This window comes from Sus scrofa, chromosome 8 (assembly GCF_000003025.6).
Source record: "Sus scrofa isolate TJ Tabasco breed Duroc chromosome 8, Sscrofa11.1, whole genome shotgun sequence".
In the NCBI taxonomy this organism is placed as follows: domain Eukaryota; kingdom Metazoa; phylum Chordata; class Mammalia; order Artiodactyla; family Suidae; genus Sus; species Sus scrofa.
Window position 1 is genome coordinate 55798687 of NC_010450.4, and position 18605 is coordinate 55817291.

Here is an 18605-nt window from a genome sequence, read left to right on the forward strand (position 1 = left end):
AAGTGGATTAAAAACATTTTTTTTTTAATGGCCACACCTGGGAGTTACCATCGTGGCTTAGCAGTAAACAAACAAGACTAGTATCCATGAGGATGTGGGTTTGATCCCTGGCCTCGCTCAGCAGGTTAAGGATCCGGTGTTACCGTGAGCTGTGGTTTAGGTCACAGATGCGGCTTGGATCCTGCATTGCTGTGGCTGTGTGTAGGCTGGTGGCTACAGCTTCAATTCTCCCCCCAGCCTTGGAACCTCCATATGCCATGGGTGTGGCCCTCAAAAGACAAAAATAAATACGTAAATAAATAGCCGCACCCACGGTGCATGGAAGTTCCTGGGCGAGGGATTGAATCTGAACTGCAGCTGCAGCCTAAACTGCAGCTGTGTCAAAGCTGGATCCTTTAACCCACTGAGCTGGACTGGGGACCAAACCCTTGCCTTGCCTCCATAGTGACCTGAGCTGCTATAGTTGGATTCTTTTTTTTTGCTATTTCTTGGGCCGCTTCCGCGGCATATGGAGGTTCCCAGGCTAGGAGTTGAATCGGAGCTGCAGCCACTGGCCTACGCCAGAGCCGCAGCAACGCGGGATCCGAGCCGCGTCTGCAACCTACACCACAGCTCACGGCAATGCCGGATCGTTAACCCACTGAGCAAGGGTAGGGACCGAATCCGCAACCTCATGGTTCCTAGTCGGATTCGTTAACCACCACGCCACGATGGGAACTCCCATAGTTGGATTCTTAACCCACTGTGCCACATCGGGAACTCCTAAAATTATTCATAGTAATTATTATTTCACTTATTTTGCATTTTCTGTTTACTATGCTTTCTGGTTGTTTTTTCCTCATCTCTTTCAGGCCGTAAATACTGCTAAATTTTTATGTAAATTTTTAAGTAAATTTTCGAACAAAAAATTTTTTTTTCACAAGAATTCTGAGAAGTTGATAGTGTAGATATAATCAACTAAATTTTGCTGAGAGAAAATGAAACTCAGAGAAATTGTGTCACTTTCCCAAGGTATGTGATGGCTGAATAGAAGATCCAGTAGACCTAGCATTTACTGAGTATTCCTGACTTCCCTCTTAAAATACCAAATTACTTCAAATAAGCATGTGCTGAGTGAGCAGACTCTCCTGTCATTAAATCGACAGTGAGATTGTTTACATCTAGTTAAGTTTTTACACTGTTTTAAATCTGTGAAGAGGATGTTTTTAAATATATATATTTTGCTGTTGTTGTACTATTTCTTGCTTTTCTTCAGTTACCTTGGTGGGATTCTGTAAGGAAATTGTTCTGTCTCTATTACACATTCCTGTTCTAGCCTCTAAAGTCATCTTCTAACAAAGGTGTTGTGCCTGAGATAATTATTTGAATCACCCTTTCAGCTCAGACCTGAAATCATTTCCTTAATTGTTGCTATAGAAACATATTTATTGCTCTGCACCCAAGAAAAGAATTTCCAACCTTTCTTAGCTGTTGGCAAATATAGGAGGCTGATTATTAATGAAGATGTGGAACAGCAAAGTAATCCTTATTAAAAAAAAAATCTTCCTGCAAGAGTGCTAATCCTTCAACCACATCCTTTTGTTTGTGCACAGGATCAGGACTAGGCATTGTGAGGTAACGTAACACCTGAGAGGGAGAAAGGAACTCATGGAAAAGATGAAGAGACGTAGCTTGAGAATGTAGCTATGGTGACATAACGCACATTGAGTAAATGAAAAGGAGACAGAGGGCTCCGCGCAGAATTAGCAGATGTCAGTGAGATCATTTCCAGTTGAAGTGACAGGTCACTGTATCTACAGCAATCAAGTAGGAAACTGGCAATAGTCTTGTGTAAAATGATGCATTCAGAGAACATTGTTTAGCTGGTGAAGGGAAGGTGGGGAGGGAAGTCTGGGCTTGGAGGAGATGACGGAAGCCAGAAGCTAACCTGCCTGCAGAGACTAACACAATAAGACATTTTGTCTTTGCTGTGGCTGGCTCCCTCCTCCACCCAGCTGTGCTCCTTGGAAAGCCGGCTCAGGCAGTCTCCATGGCACAGGCAGTACCTGCAGGGCAGAACCATTCTGTGGTTGAGTAAGCATGTCCACTTTTTTTCTGGCAGTGGACAGTGTCTTCATTGTTTCTAGACAGTAACCCACATGGTCTGGGGTGCATCGCATCAGTTACAAGGCAGATCTCACACATTTTGCCACAAAAGAGTCTTGGCTGTCTCAGCCAAAAGCTCATGTTTGCAAAGATTTTTCGTTGTTGTTGTTTATTATATTTGTTAATTTTGTTTAAGCTAAGGACATGTGTAAGTATTAAGCAGAGTCGCCTATAGCATGAAGTAACATGGAAACGATATAGTTCAGAAACAAATTTGGTGATACTTCATGTGAAATTGAGAGTTTTTCCCATTAAGTGTGCAATTGACCTGGATTCTTTTAGGGACAACATGCTCTTGGTTATATTGTGTATTTGTTGTCTTTGTTTTACTATGTACTATATTTTTAATGATTTTAGAGGTAAAGATTTGGGGTCCACAATATTTTAGAATACTTTGAGCTTTTTAGTACTCTTTAAATCATGTGAAATAGGACATTGATTTTTTTTTTCTCCCTCAGATGAGATTTGTTTGAATAGGAGCTATCTAATGTCATATTTTTCAGTATTTTCTTTGAATTAATCAGCTGGTCTTTGTTAGTTCTTTTTCTAGGAAGAGAATTCAAGATCTTTCTAGGCCTAAGAAGCAATGGGGAGCCCCAGACAGGTAAGGCAATATTCTATAGTCTTGTTTGTAATGATGGATTCCTTACATTAAATAGGTAAGTATTATTCTTACCTGTCCTCTAATGCCACACCACAGGAGTCTCCACCTGTTTGCCCTTCTTACCTGTCCACTGATGCCCCACCCCAGGAGTCTCTGCCTGTCTGCCCTTCTCACCTGTCCTCTGATGCCACACCCCAGGAGTCTCCACCTGTCTGCCCTTCCTACCTGTCCACTGATGTCCCACCCCAGGAGTCTCCACCTGTTGCCCTTCTTACCTGTCCACTGATGCCCCACCCCAGGAGTCTCTGCCTGTCTGCCCTTCTCACCTGTCCTCTGATGCCACACCCCAGGAGTCTCCACCTGTCTGCCCTTCTACCTGTCCACTGATGTCCCACCCCAGGAGTCTCCACCTGTCTGCCCTTCTCACCTGTCCACTAATGCTGCACCCCAGGAGTATCTACCTGTCTGCCCAGCTGGATCACTGAACTAAGATGGTCACTTCAGCTGAGTCCACATAGGGAGGCAAACCCTAGATCAGTGTCCCCAAATTTGTTTGCATGTTGGGGTCACCTGGAAATTTTAAAAACTGACTTAGGCTTGGGGACCATTCCCAGAAACCCTAACTTACTGTGTCCAGAGTGCAGCCTAGGCTTCCCGAGGGTTAAAAGGTCCCTAGCTGGTTCCAGCAGGCAGACAGGCTGGAGAACCACCTTTCAGGACATGACTTATATACTTCTTTGAAACATTTGTGTCCATCCTCCAAGTTCAGCTTTGTCGCTTCCAACATCAGGTCCATCTGCCTGTAAGCCTTTGCCTAAAGCACACCTGTTCTCCAGGTCTGCAGCAGGCTGGCCCCACTGTCTTTCCACTCATGGTCACAGGATCACCCCCACCCCGGCCCTGTTCTTTTTTGTCTCCTGAGTAAAGCCCGATTTTTTTCACTTTTTTCCTAATGTCCTATTGCTTTTTAATTTTTTTAATACATAGATTTTATTTTTAAAGCAGATTTAGGAGTTCCCTTGTGGTACAGCAGGTTAAGGATCTGGTGTTGTCAGTGCAGTGGCTTGGGTCGCTGCTCTGGCGCTAGTTCAGTCCCTGGTCCAGGAACTTCCACATGCCATGGGTGCAGCCAAAAAAAAAAAAAAAAAAAAAAAAAAGCAGTTTTAGATTACAACAAAACTGAAATACAGAGAAAGTTTCTATATTACCACCCCTCCCTTAGAGCTCCCTATTAGTAGCATCTTGCATTTGCATAGTACATTTGTACAATTAATAAAGAAATGTTGACATTATTATTAACTAAAGTCTGTAGTTTACATTAGGGTTCACGTTTTGTGTTGTACAATTCTATGGGTCTGGACAAATGCATAACATCATGTATTCACACTGCACTGTCACACAGTACTTTCATTGCCCTAAAAATGACCCGTGCTTTGCCTAGTCATCCATCTCCCTCTCTTCCTCCTCTCTGAACTCCTGGCAACCACCGATCTTTCAATTGTGGCCATAGTTTTACTTTTTCCACAATGTCATATAATGTTGGAATTGTGCAGTATGTACATTTTCCAGGCAGGCTTCTTCCATTTAGCCTATGCATTTAGGGTTCTCCCGTGTCTCTTCATTGCAGGAGTGTGTTTCTTTTTAGCATTGAGGAGTATGCCATAGTCTGGATGGACCAGCATTTATTTGTCCATTCACCTGCTGAAGGACATGTAGGCTGCTTGTGATTTTTGGTAAATATGAATAAAAATGCTGCATGATGGTGAGCCTCTTAGACAAGCTTATCTGCCTCTGTATCTCATCTTTCATAAAGTGTCTGTTCAGATCTTCTGCCCTCTTTTTAATGAGGTTGTTTATTTTCTTGTTGTTGAGTTTTAAGAGCTCTTTGTATGTTTTGAACATCATACTTTATCAGATGTCATAGACTGAATGCTTGTGTTCCCCAACTCATATGTTGAAATCCTAACCCCTTAATGTGTTGGTACTTGGAGGTGGGGTCTTTGGGAATTGATCACGTCATGAGGGCGAGACCATCATGGGTGAGATGAATGCCCTTATGGAGAGGGTCCCAGGGAGCCCGTGTCCCTTCCACCAGGCGGGCACACAGCAGGAAGAAGCCCCTCTATGAGCCAGGAAGTCAGTCCTCAGCAGACACTGAGTCTGCTGGCACCCCAATCTTGGACCTCTCAAACTCCAGAGCTAACAGATGCAAATGTGTGTTGTTTATGAGATGCCTCATCTGTGGTGTTGTTCTAGCACCCCGAATGGACTAAGATTTCAAATATAGTTTAGCAAATATTTCTCTCAGTCTGTATCTTTTCATTCTTGTAGTTGTATCTTTTGCTGGCTGAACAAAGTTTTTAATTTTAATGAAGTCCAGCTTATTTTTTCTTTCATGGATCTGATGTATTATTTCATGGATTCTGATGTATTATAAAATCCATTGCTAGATCCAAGGTCACATAGATTTTTTTTTCCTGTGTTATCTTCCATAAGTCCTTTAATTTTGCATTTTGTATTTTAATCTATGATACATCTCAAGTTAATTTTTATGAAAGGTGTAAGGTGTGGATCTACTTCTAGGACCTATATTCTGTCCCATTGATCTGTTTGTCTATTTCACCACTATCACACTATCCTGTTACTGCAGCTTTATAGTAAGTCTAGAAATCAGGTGGTGTTAGTCCCCTGATTTTCTTCTCCTTCAATGTTGTGTTGGCTGTTCTAGGTCTTTGCCTCTCCATGTAAACATCAGTTTGTTAATATTCACAAAGTAACTTGTTAGGATTTTAACCTTGTTTGCATTGGATCTGAAGGTCAAGTTTGGAAGAACTGACATCTTAACATTACTGCGTTTTCCTATCTGTGAACATGAAATGTCCTTCCATTATTTAGGTCTTTTATGTCTTTCATCAGAGTTTTATAGTTCTTTTCATGCAGAGCTTGCATATGTTGTTAGATTTAGACCTGTGTATTTTTTTTTTGGTGAGAATATAAATAGTGTTATTATTTATTTTGGCTACATTTGCACCTGGGCACATGCTATTGATTGATTCTTGAAAGAGACTCTACCTAAGGAAACTCAGACCAGGCAAGAAAGGGCTAGGAAAAACAAGGTCTCAAAAGCCAAGGAAGAGAATTATTAGAAGAAAAGTGGATCCTATGAGGACATATTCAAAGAATTTGTGGTCGGTCAGACTCTCAGAGAAAGATTCAACACTGACATCTATCTCCAAGGACGTAAAGCAGTCTAAAGAGATAAAAGCAGAGTTCCTGTCGTGGCACAGTGGTTAATGAACCCGACTACTAACCATGAATTGTGGGTTTGATCCCTGGCCCTGCTCAGTGGGTTAAGGATCCAGCGTTGCCTGGAGCTGTAGTGTAGGTCACAGACGCTGCTCAGATCCCATGTTGCTGTGGCTGTGGTGTAGGCCGGCAGCTGCAGCTCTGATTAGACCCTAGCCTGGGAACTTCCCTATGCCGTGACTGTGGCCCTAAAAAGACAAAAAACAAAAAATAAAAAACAAACAAAACAAAAAAAGAGATAAAAGCTAAATAAATATTTGTTACAATAGAAGAGATTATAAGGATTTCAGAAAATAACACCCTGGAAATAGGCTGATGAAAGTTGTTTTGCGTTGTCTGACTCAGGGAAATTGTGAAGAGACGAGAGATTTAGCTGCTCAGAAAGCGATGACAACACGGAAATCACTGGGAACAAGAGAACCCATTTAGTTCCATTATCTAGAATTCTGGGGGTGTGCCTGTGCCAGGCTCTGTTATATCCTGAACCCTTCAGATGGGTATGGTATGAACAAGAATCCTGTGCTCTGTGGCCAGGTCCTTGACAGGGACCACAGAAGATGAATTCTTATTTCCTTGCTGTTGCTGGTCATGAAACAGCAGCTGGTAATGCTTCAGTACTACCACAGTAAGTGAAGGACCATGTGCGTAATAAGCTGCTATAACAGGTGGACTGGTCTCCCCGCTTCCTGGTGAACTGCATTCATATTTTTCTTGACTGGACAGTCTCTGCCCTTTCTCCTTCCTCTGCTCCTCTCTTTCCTTCTTTCTTTCTTTTTTTTTTGGTCTTTTTGCCATTTCTTGGGCTGCACTGTGGCATATGGAGGTTCCCAGGCTAGGGGTCTAATTGGAGCTGTAGCCACTGGCCTACACCAGAGCCACAGCAACGCCAAATCCACAAGCCATGTCTGTGACCTACACCACAGCTCCAGGCAACGCTGGATCCTTAACCCACTGAGCAAGGCCAGGGATCTTACCCGCAACCTCATGGTTCCTAGTCGGATTCGTTAACCACTGAGCCACGGCAGGAACTCCTGCTCCTCTCTAACTTACTTTGAGCAAATCATCTGCCTTTTACATAATCCTCAATACTTTTGGTTTTATTGTGTGTTTTCTAGTTTTTAGAAAACTAGAAAAATATTTAAGCAGCTAATAACCTCCTGAGTATTCAGTTCCTGGAAGGCATTATAAAGACTCTATTTTGTGGGTTTGATTTAATTGTCGTGTCTAAATACCTTCTGCTTTGACTCTGAAGTGGTGATGGCAGTTTGTGTGTGTCATACCTGCTCGCTAACCCCGTCCCTTCGCCTCTCCTCACCCACCCAGAGTTGTCCTGCACATCTCTCTTAGGCTGGGGACAGTCTCATGGCCAAACCCTGTTGTCTTTTGCTCTTCTGTTTCCATTCTTTTTTGATGTCTAAGTTATATGTGCTGCTTTTTGATGCACCTTATCTTGAAATCTTCCCCTCCTTGACTTCCATTCCATGGCGCTCTTACCCACTTTTCTTTCAGAAGTGTGTATTTCCCTGTCACTCTTACCCTGGTGCTTGTCACCTGAGGCCCCCACTTCCTTGTTAGCCTCTTATTCTCCCTGCACTCTCTTCTGTCATCTGTTCCACATCAGCATCAGGCGAGCGCTCAGTTTTCACCATTAGTTCATTCATCAGATATTGGTTGAGCACCAGTTGTGTCCACTGCTACACTCTGCCAGGGGGAACCTCCAGCAGATTAAGACCTGATCCCTCCTTTGGAAGAACATATGGTTGGAGAGGCAGGTGTTCTTTGTTAAAATTGTGGAGGTCTTATAAGCTGTAGTACAGGGCTGGTACTTTATTGTAAAGCTGATGGGAACCTTTGAAGTGTCTTAAGCAAGGGGGTGAGCTGATCAAGTTGGAGTTGAGCAAGTGGCAGTGGTGTGGAGGAAGGGTGAGAATAATGGGATCTGGAGAAGGCAGGTAGCAACAGAGGTGATGAGAAGTAGACAGATTTGAGCCATAATTAGGAAACAGAATCAGCAGAATGTAAGGATGGGAATATTAATTGATAAATTACTAAGTGTTTCTAATAGTGATGCTGTCTGAAGCTTATAGTGTAGAGAAAGGTTATATACAAAAATATAGGCAAGGGAGTTCCTGTTGTGGCTCAGTGGGTTAAGAACCCAACTAGTATCCATGAGGATGTGGGTTCTATCCCTGGCCTCGCTCAGTGGGTTAAGAGTCTGGTGTTGCTGTGGCTGTGGTGTAGGCCGGTGGCTGCAGCTCTGATTTGGCCCCTAGCCTGGGAACTTTCCTATGCTTCAGGTGCAGCCCTAAAAAAAAAAAGAAAAAAAATATATAGGCAAAATTGGAAGAAGACCTGATTGGGGCCTTTTAAAGAGGTAAACTTAATTGGTTGTCGAAATCAGTCTCGTGAAAAAGTCAGGCTACCCAGGTGCGTTTTTTGGACTCTTCAGCCAGCCTCCGAGGCCCCCCTCCCTGTCTAGCACCACGACCTCTTATTTCACAGAATGGCCCCTGCTCTGCCCCAATATGCTTTGTCCAGTACTTGATTATTGCCATTTCTCATGCCGACCCCCGCATGGAAGAGGCCTCATTTCTGGCAGTCTGTGCCTTTGCTTTCTCCCATGAAGCCTTTGCAGGTTCATTCTAGACTGATTTCAGCTAGTATTCATGCCTGTGTCACAGGGCCATTGAGACTAACTAATTGAATGTATGGAAAACACTCAGCCCAGTGCCAGGCCCACAGGAGGTGTTCCACCAATAGTGACAGTATTCTGTCACTGTTGTATTTTCCAGTCACCTGGTACAGTGCTTCACCCCAGGTGGGGGCACAGTGTCAGTGACTGGCGTGCCCATTTTATGCCAACCTGACTATAAATTACAGTGTTAATGACACGGTGACAGAAATAGAACTGTGTCTAACAGGTGCATTTTTGGTCATCACCTTTCCAAGACAGTAGATAAAACAGTCTTGTTCTTTTTTTTTTTTTTTTGTCTTTTTGCCTTTTCTGGGGCCGCTCCCGCTGCATGTGGAGATTCCCAGGCTAGGGGTTGAATCGGAGCTGTAGCCACCGGCCTACGCCAGAGCCACAGCAACGCGGGATCCGAGCTGTGTCTGCAACCTACACCACAGCTCACGGCAACACCGGATCCTTAACCCACTGAGCAAGGCCAGAGATCGAACCTGCAACCACATGGTTCCTAGTTGGATTTGTTAACCACTATGCTACGACAGGAACTCCAACAAAAGAGTCTTGTTCTTATTGTAACTTCCCTAAGTAGTTTACCTGCTTCTGATGCCTGGACACTGTAAAATTCTATAATAGAGATAGTTGGGTTTTTTAAATTTTTTCCCGCTGTACAGCATGGGATCAAGTTATTCTTACATGTATACATTTTTCCCCCACCCTTTGTTCTGTTGTAATATGAGTATCTAGACATAGTTCTCAGTGCTACTCAGCAGAATCTCCTTGTAAATCTATTCTAAGTTGTATCTGATAACCCCAAGCTTCTGATCCTTCCTACTCCCTCCCTTTCCCATTGGGCAGCCACAAGTCTATTCTCCAAGTCCATGATTTTCTTTTCTGTGGAGATGTTCATTTGTGCTGGATATTAGATTCCAGTTATAAGTGATATCATATGGTATTTGTCTTTCTGGCTCATTTCACTCAGTATGAGATTCTCTAGTTCCATCCATGTTGTTGCAAATGGCATTATGTCATTCTTTTTTATGGCTGAGTAGTATTCCATTATGTATATATACCACATCTTCCTAATCCAATCATAGAGATAGTTCTTAAAGTGAGACATGAAAGCAGTAGAGAAGCCACCAAGAGCCATTTTTTAAGATGTCAATTAGCAGTAAATTTCTTACCATTGTATTTTTCTGTTTTTAACAGAAAACTGCTTTGGGGAAACCAAGATCCTATCCGCCCTGTTTCCCGGGGTGCTTTGAAGGCTCAACTGACAGAAAGACTGGACAACCTTGCCCAGCCTAAGGAAGTCTCCCATCGACACGTGCCGACAGGTTATGTGTGTTAGCATGTTATGTGTTAGCAGGTGTGTGTTAGAGGTGGTGTGTTAGCGGGTGTATGTTAGCAGGTGGTGTGTTAGGTGTGTGTTAGCAGGTGGTGGGATAGCAGGTGTGTGTTAGGTGTGGGTTAGCAGGTGTGTGTTAGGTGTGTGTTAGCAGGTGGTGGGTTAGCAGGTGGTGTGTTAGAGGTGGTATGTTAGCAGGTGGTATGTTAGCAGGTGTGTTAGCAGGTGGTGTGTTATGAGGGACACAAAATTTATTGAGAACTAGGGATTTTGTATCTGTTTCCAGTCTAACACTACAGTAAAACTTTTCCAGAACAATATCTAGTATTTAGCTACTACAGACTTGAATTGTATCTTACAATGTTTTGGCTTATCAGGATTTTGATTTTTTTTGTCTTTTTGTCTTTTTAGGGCCACACCCATGGCATATGGAGGTTCCCAGGCTAGGGGTCTAATCAGAGCTATAGCCGCCGGCCTACACCACAGCCACAGCAACGCCACATTCTTAACCCACTGAGCGAGGCCAGGGATCGAACCTGCAACCTCATGGTTCCTAGTCACATTTGTTTCTGCTCTACCATGGCAGGAACTTCTTGATTTTCTTTAATAAAATGAGGGTCTTATGAGGATGTGTACCGTATATAACACTGATGTGGGAGAGCTGGTGTATAACATGCAACTCTGAACTGTGTGTATCAGCCATGGGCTGGGTACCCTGAGCCAATCAGGGCCTCTAAAGGTAACAACATCGTTAAGGCTTTTGATGCCCACTGCAGATCTGTTTTCAGTGCCTGCTTGTGGAATGACTGCACTTTCTCTTGCTTGGCTCTTTGAGGAAAGCTGTGGGGAGCAGGCAGGATGGGTACAGGCAGCACCTGGAGTTTGTTCAGTGAATGAATCAGGAAATGTGTTTCCAAAGTGTTGTTATCTCTAAATGGCAGAATAATATATCCTTTTTGTTTTTCTCTTTTCAACTTTCCTTCCTCTTACAAATTTTCTATAATAAATATTTATCTCTTTTACAAGGAGAAAAATGCAGTGCACTCTATTTTAAAATAATATTTAAGCACCTGCTATGTTGCTGGAATTATGAGAATTGGGTGTGTGGATGACATAGGAGGGGAGAAGCATATAAAAGCAGTAGCTCTACTTCCTATTAATTTGTGGTATCTATAAGGAGAAAAGATATGCACACATGAAATTTAAAATTAATATACACATTGGTTAATAATAAAATTTTGCTTGCATAGTGCTTTGTAAATTATAAAAGGACTTCGCACTCTCTTATTTAATCTTCCGAACCATCATAAACTATATTATTTGCTCCCTATTCTGGAACACTCATGCACCTCTGGTTATTGGCAGCCCAAGGCCTAAGTATTATAGTCAGTACATTATAGTCATGGCATTTGGTGGTGGCTGCCCTCACCTGAGAGACTTTTGAATAATTGAGTTCTGTCTCTGGTGTCCTGGGGTCTTTGTCTTCGCATTCCCTGCCCGGGCTTCTACCCTTTGCCCTGTCCTCTGAGCTGCTCACCCCTTCCTTCCTCTCCATCTCTGAGATGCCTGTTGCTCACTTCCCTCTCTTTCTCCAATTCCCAAACTCAGCTGCCAGATCCTGCAAAATGCAGATTCAGGTGAGTGTTGGAGCTTCTTTGCTTGTTTGAGCTGTGCAAGTAAGTGGCTGTGGCTGAGTCTGTTTGATCAGGTGGTAGAGCAGGGCCGCGCGCTCTCAAGCCCCTTGAAAACTAGTGTGCGACGGTGTGGACGAGCTTCAGGTCCAAGTTGCTGCAAGCAGGAGAAGTACAGGCTTCTATTAGCAACCAGCAGGCGGAGGGCCAGATAGACAAAGGCAGACCTGCATCCGAGAAGGTCCTAAAAGAGAGAGGTCTTTGGAAAATCATGGAAGCAGAAGTGGGGCTGATCTGAATGAACACCTTCCCCAGAGGAGCCAGTACCACTTCCTTTCCCACTAATGACTCTACTTTGATAAAGGAAAGATTGAGGGACAGGAGTGATAAGAAGAATATTATTATTAAATCTTAGTAAACACAACCCCATAATGATTAAATAATCTGCATACCATGGTCAAGTAGAATTTACTCCTAAACTAAGAGTTCTTTAACACAAAGAAAAACATCTATGTAACTCACTCTCTTAACTAAAAATATAATAAAAATATTTAAATTGTCTATGTAAATGCTAAAGAAAATATATTCTTCAAAAAACAGCACATTTTCTCTTCAAATAAAGATGAGCTTTATTTATTACAGAAAGTTGTCTGTTTTGGAATAGGAGATAGAAGCCAGCTGAAACTTGTTGGCTGTCTCCCTACGTAAAAACTAGCACAGCAGTGAAGGGATAAACTGTGCTCCCTGCTCCCCTACACCTGGGGGTCAGTGTTAGAAATTCTGTGCTCATCTAAATTCATGCCTGTCTCACTCACTTCTTTTCTCTTCTCCAACTCGCAGGGCTCACTATTTTTATAGCTGCGGTAGAGAGTCTGTAATCTGGGAGATCCCTCCTCCTGCGCTGCTTTGCCGACCTTCCAAAAGGATCCAGAAGCTAGCAGAGCCCAACAGATTCAAGACAGGGTATCTAATAAATAGGTAGAGTATCTTAGCAAAACATTCTCTGACATCAGCCTTACAAATGTTCTCTTAGGTCAGTCTCCCCAGGCAGTGGAAATAAAAACAAAAAAACTCAATGAGACCTAATCAAACTTAGAAGCTTTTACACAGCTTTATGGTTTCCATAAAAAAAAAATGAAATGACAGGAGTTTCCATTGTGGCTCAGCGGTAATGAACCCAACTAGTATCCATGAGGACGCAGGTTTGATCCCTGGCCTCACTCAGAGGGTTAAGGATCCGGCATTGCTGTGAGCTATGGTGTAGGTCACAGATGTGGCTCGGATCTGGCGAGGTTGTGGCTGTGGTGTAGGCCAGCAGCTGTAGCTCTGATTCAACCCCTAACCTGGAAACCTCCGTATGCTGCAGGTGTGGCCCTAAAAAAAGCCAAAAAAAAAAAAAAAACAATAATAATAATCCTACTGAAGGAGCTCAGTTCCCTGTGGAGGGAGGTTTGATCCCACCCAGCTCAGTGGAGTAAAGGATTGGGTGTTGCTGCAGCTGCTACTTGGATTCACTCCCTGACTCGGGAACTTCCATAGGTACCTCAGGTACAGCCATGAAAAAAGTACATGTGAGATGCTAGGTATCATCAGGTGTCTTGGAATTGCACATTAAAATCATGAGACGCTACATCATGGCAATGATAATACTTAATAAACAGGAAACAACTTGTTTTGGAGAAGATGTGGGGAACCGAAACCCTCATACGTCACACATGGGAATGTCACGTGATGCCACTTATGAGGACCGCTCTCCAGCTGCTCAAAATGTTCAGCACAGAGTTATCATATGATCAGCATGGAGCCCCCAAACTGAAAACATGTGATCACACAAAAACTTGTGCATGGGTATTCACAGCAGCATTCCACGATAGCCAGAAAGTGGAAGCAACTACATGCTCACCCATGGGCACATGGTAAACAAAGTGTGGCAATTCCATGTGAGGGAGAACATTCAGCTGTAAGAGGAATGACACAGGGCTACATGGGTCTTTTCTTTTTTTCTTTTTTTTTTTTTTTTTTTTTTTTTTTAGGGCTATACCCGTGGCATATGGAGGTTCCCAGGCTAGGGGTCCAATTGGAGCTGTAGCTGTCGGCCTACCCCACAGCCACAGCAATGCTGGACCTGAGCTGCATCTGCGACCTACACCACATCTCACGGCAATGCCAGATCCTTAACCCACTGTGCAAGGCCAGAGATCGAACCTGCGTCCTCATGGATGCTAGTCAGGTTTGTTACCACTGAGCCATTACAGGCACTCCTGATACGTGTATTTTGAAAATATGCCGAATGAAGGAAGCCAGACACAAAAGATGACATATTTGTATGACTGTTTATTTGAAATTTCCCAAACAGACAAATCCACAGAGGCATAAGGTCAATTGCTCATTCCTAGAGGTGGGTGGGGTGGGGGAATGGGGGGGGGGTTGCCCATAGGGATGGCTTCTCTTGAGGGCGTGGGAAACGTTCTGAATTGAGGTAGTAGTGATGGTTGCACAATTTTGTGAAAATGCTAGAAACCACTGAATTGTATATTTAAAAGGGTAAATCCTATGGTATGTTAACTATATATCATTTAAAAAAATGAACAGACTACCCCTAGAGGGTAATCATATTTATTTAATAAAAACTTTTTCCTATATTAGGTTTGTAGGTTTGTTTGTTGATAGGTTTCTGTTTCTGGGAAGGAAGATGTGGGGGAAACCACCTCTGAATATCAGCCAGGGCGCTGGGAGCTGTGACCAGCACCGTCTTGGACTGCACTATGTCCGACTGCACTATGGGCTGGGCTGGCCGCCATGGAAGGCTCCTTGGTAGTGACTGGAACTTTTATATCGGTGTTTCAATATGAGGTTTTGGTAGGAAGTAGTGTTTTTAAACTGCAAGTCTCAACCTGTCAGTGGCGCATGAAATCAATTCCAGGTTTTTTAATGAAATCAAACAAAAATGGGAGTGCATTGCCTGGGGAGAGCATCGTTGCGTGATTGTTTTGTTTCACACGCACAGATTTACATACGTACATTGCATCACAATGTAAAATGTGCTTCTGGAGTGCCTTGGTGGCTCAGCAGATTAAGGATCCGGTGCTGTCACTGCTGGGACATGGGTTCAATTCCTGGCCCTGGAGCTTTTGCATGCTGCAGGCGCTGCCCAAAAAACAACCAACCAACCAACCAAACTGTACTTCTTACTGCGGATCATAGTGAAACAACTTGAGAAACACCAGTCTAGTAGAGAGAGGAATATGTGTTCCTAAGATAGAAACAGTATATGTCATTGATTGGAGGTTGGCTATAGCAGTGAAGACTGCAGTTACTCTTCCTGTCATGATTGTAATATTTCATCTTTCATTTGCATGCAGGCCCTTCAGTGATTACTTGACAAGAGAGTCTCTTCAAATCTCTGGCCCTTCTCCCCGGATATTACGACTCTCAGTAGCCAAAGGCACCAATCCAAACTATGTTCCTCCAAAAAGTGTAAGTGGATCCATGTGACAGAAGCAGTTCCTGGTAAACTCTGTAAAATGTAGCATGTTTGTAGCTGTAACGTGCCCCCCTCTAGGTGTATATTTTCCTTCTCTTCCGGTTTATTGTCCCCTATCATCAAATGTCTGTCTCCCATGAGCCTAAAGTATCAGCCAGGATTTGATGAGAGAATGGAAACCACTGTGAGTAATACAAAAGGATCCTTGAGTGGCTGTGGAGCTGGTGGAGAGGCTGTGGGGGGCTGTTAAGCCTATTAAGGGACTTGGGTCTGGTCATAGATCTAAAAACAGTGAGAGCCTAGGGGCTGGTCAGCAGTTTCCTAGAAGGTGTTTCCTTCCGGGGAAGCCATCACAGGCTCTTCAGGTGGGGAGGGTCTGGCATCCTCAGGCCAGGGAGAAGGGCTGATTCTCTAGGCAGGGAAGGCTCAGCAGTGTTCAAGGGTCTAAATTGCCAGCTTCAGTGGAATCTGCCTGTACGTCCACATTCTAATTTTCAGGATCCCATTCCTTCCCAGTCATTTCCTAGACTTTAATATAGGAGACCATGAAGTTTGGGAATTTAGTTAGCACTGTCATGCACCCACTCACAGAATTATATTTGACTTTGGTTCTCAGAATTTTCAGTCCTATGACCATAGACAATAAGGGTTTCTTTAAGGTTCCCGTCGCAAAGACTTTCTTGTCTTTAACTACCCCTTCAGGTGGGAATTTAAAGGCCTGAGCTGATGGTCTCTTTCCTCAAGTTCTCCAGCCCACTTACTAGCAATGAGCAAAGCCCACCGTACTTGTTTATTTCGCTAAAATGATTTCTGTCAACAGCTGCCTGGTCACCTAAATCTCACTTTCTGTTTAGCCAGCGCCTGCCGTGGACCACCAGTGTCTTTTCTTATTTTGTTTTATTTATTTATTTATTTTTTGTTGTTGTTGTTGTTGTTTTTTGTCTTTTTGCTATTTCTTGGGCCGCTCTCGCGGCATATGGAGGTTCCCAGGCTAGGGGTCGAATCGGAGCTGTAGCCACCGGCCTACGCCAGACCCACAGCAACGCGGGATCCGAGCTGTGTCTGCAACCTACACCACAGCTCACAGCAACGCCGGATCGTTAACCTACTGAGCAAGGGCAGGGACCGAACCCACAACCTCATGGTTCCTAGTCGGATTCATTAACCACTGCGCCACGACGGGAACCCCCCTCTTATTTTATTTTTTAACCATTGGCTATAGAGTTATTAATACTCTTACATTTAATCAGTTCAGAAAGCAAATTCCAGATAGTCTAGAACCAATGCAGGCATACCTCAGAGATCTTGTGGGTTTGGTTCTAGACTACCCCAGAAGAGTGAATACCGTATAAAAGTTATGATTACCCTACTGTAGTCTGTCAGGTGTACAATAGTATTATGTCTAAAAAAGCAACGTATATACCTTAATTTAATAAATGCTTTACTGGAGTTCCCATTGTGGTGCAGCAGAAATAATTCTGACTAGGAACCATGAGGTTGCGGATTTGACCTTTGGCCTCTCTCAGTGGGTTAATGATCTGGCGTTGCCTTGAGCTGTGGTGTAGGTCGCAGATGCGGCTCAGATCCCCCGAATTGCTGTGGCCGTGGTGTAGGCTGGCGGCTGTAGCTGCAATTGGACCCCTAGCCTGGGAACCTCCATGTGTCACAAGTGTGGCCCTAAAAAAAAACCAAAATAAATAAATACATAAATATTGCTTTACTGCTAAAACAAACAAACAAACAAACAAACAAACAAACAAAAAAACACCTAATCATCATCTGAGCCTTCACTGAGTCAATCTTTTGGCAATAGTAACATCTGAATTGCTGAGCAGCATTATGACTATAATATACTCCTAATGAAAAAAGTCTGAAACACTGTAAGAATCACCCAGATGTGACACAGAGACACAAAGCGAGCAACACACCTTCAATTGGTAAAACACCGACCCTACACAGGGTAGTAAAACCCAGTGTGTCTGAACAGAGAACTCATCCTTAAAGTTCTGATCTGATTCTCTGTTGCTTTGTACCAAACCACCCCAAACTCAGGGATGGAAAACACCAGCCCTTATCATGCTCCGGGACTTTATGAGCTAGAAGTTCTGACAGGGCAAACTGGTGTGGCTTGTCTGCTTCCTGATGTTGGGGGCTTCAGTTGGGACACTGCTGAATAGCTTGAATGTCTGAGATGGTAGGGCCGGGAGTCAGCTGAGGGCTTCTTGACGTGTCTTAGCTGGAGCTGCTGGGATGAAGTACCAGAGCTTACACAGCGGACATGTATTTCTCCCGGTTCTAGATGCCGAGAAAGCCAAGCTCTGATGCCTATGGGTGGTCTTCTTGATGAAGTCCCCTCTTGCTGTGTGTGTGGCACATGACCCCAGTGCAGGTGGGCACAGAGGAGGTTCTGCTCTCTTCCTTGTCTTGAATCACACCACTATGGCGGTCTCACCTTCATGACCTCATCTAACCCAGTCACCTCCCCCAACCATCGCTTTGGGGTGTTAGACTTCGGCATGTGAATTTGGCAGGGGCCAGGCTGGGCGGGTATAATGTTGGGTCCGTAAGGACACCTATTGGTCATGCCTCAGCTGGGATGGCTTCTAGGCTGGCCCCAGCTGGGAAGACCTACTTGGCAGCTGCCTGCCCATGGCCTCTCCTTGTGGCTTAGCCTGCTCAGCATGGCAGTGAGTTCCAGGGAGAGTACCCGAAATGGACTGTCCTGAGGGGAAGCATTCCCAAAGAATCAGGGAGGCCCAACATTTTTGTCATGACTTAGCCTTGGAAGTCACATTGTGTCACTGCAGTCATGCTCCATTGGTTGATATAGGTACAAGTCTGGCCAAATTCAAGGGGGTAGGGACACAAACACCACCTCCCAATGAGAGAAGTGGCAAAGAATTTATAGGCACTTAAGAGAAAAAACTTCCACATCCAATGATGTGAGTCTCTTGGTTCCTTGAACAGGGGTGTGTATGCTCCTGATTTAAATAATTAATAGCCAGTTTTTAAATTTTCAAATTAGAAAATCTCTTTCTTAGGCTTTTTTAGCTTGGAAATCTTATGTTATTTATAATTCTAGCAGTTTTTGACAATTACTTTTGAGTCCTAAATAATGTTTGGTTTCCAAACTTAATTAAATACTTTCAACACTTTAAACGATATTTATAAATAGATTTCTTTTTCTTTCTTTCTTTTTTCTTGCTCTTTTAGGACCACACCTGTGACATTTGGAAGTTCCCACGCTAGAGGCTGAATCAGAACCACAGGTGTCAGCCTGCACTACAGCCACAGCAACACTGTATCCTTACCCCACTGAGTGAGGCCAGTGATCAAACCCACATCCTCATGGATACTAGGCAGGTTCTTAACCCATTGAGCCACAACAGGAACTCCTTAAG

General features: G+C 43.7%; 1 protein-coding gene across 1 annotated transcript in view; it reads left to right on the plus strand.

Annotated features, from left to right (window-relative positions):
* THEGL (theg spermatid protein like) overlaps nt 1-18605 on the plus strand; it is a 43166-nt gene that overhangs the window by 11472 nt on the left and 13089 nt on the right. The window contains exons 5-8 of the mRNA XM_021100537.1: nt 2670-2749; nt 9951-10075; nt 12557-12698; nt 15083-15197. Of these exons, the coding sequence (XP_020956196.1) occupies nt 2670-2749; nt 9951-10075; nt 12557-12698; nt 15083-15197 (462 nt within the window). The remainder of the gene's footprint in view (nt 1-2669; nt 2750-9950; nt 10076-12556; nt 12699-15082; nt 15198-18605) is intronic.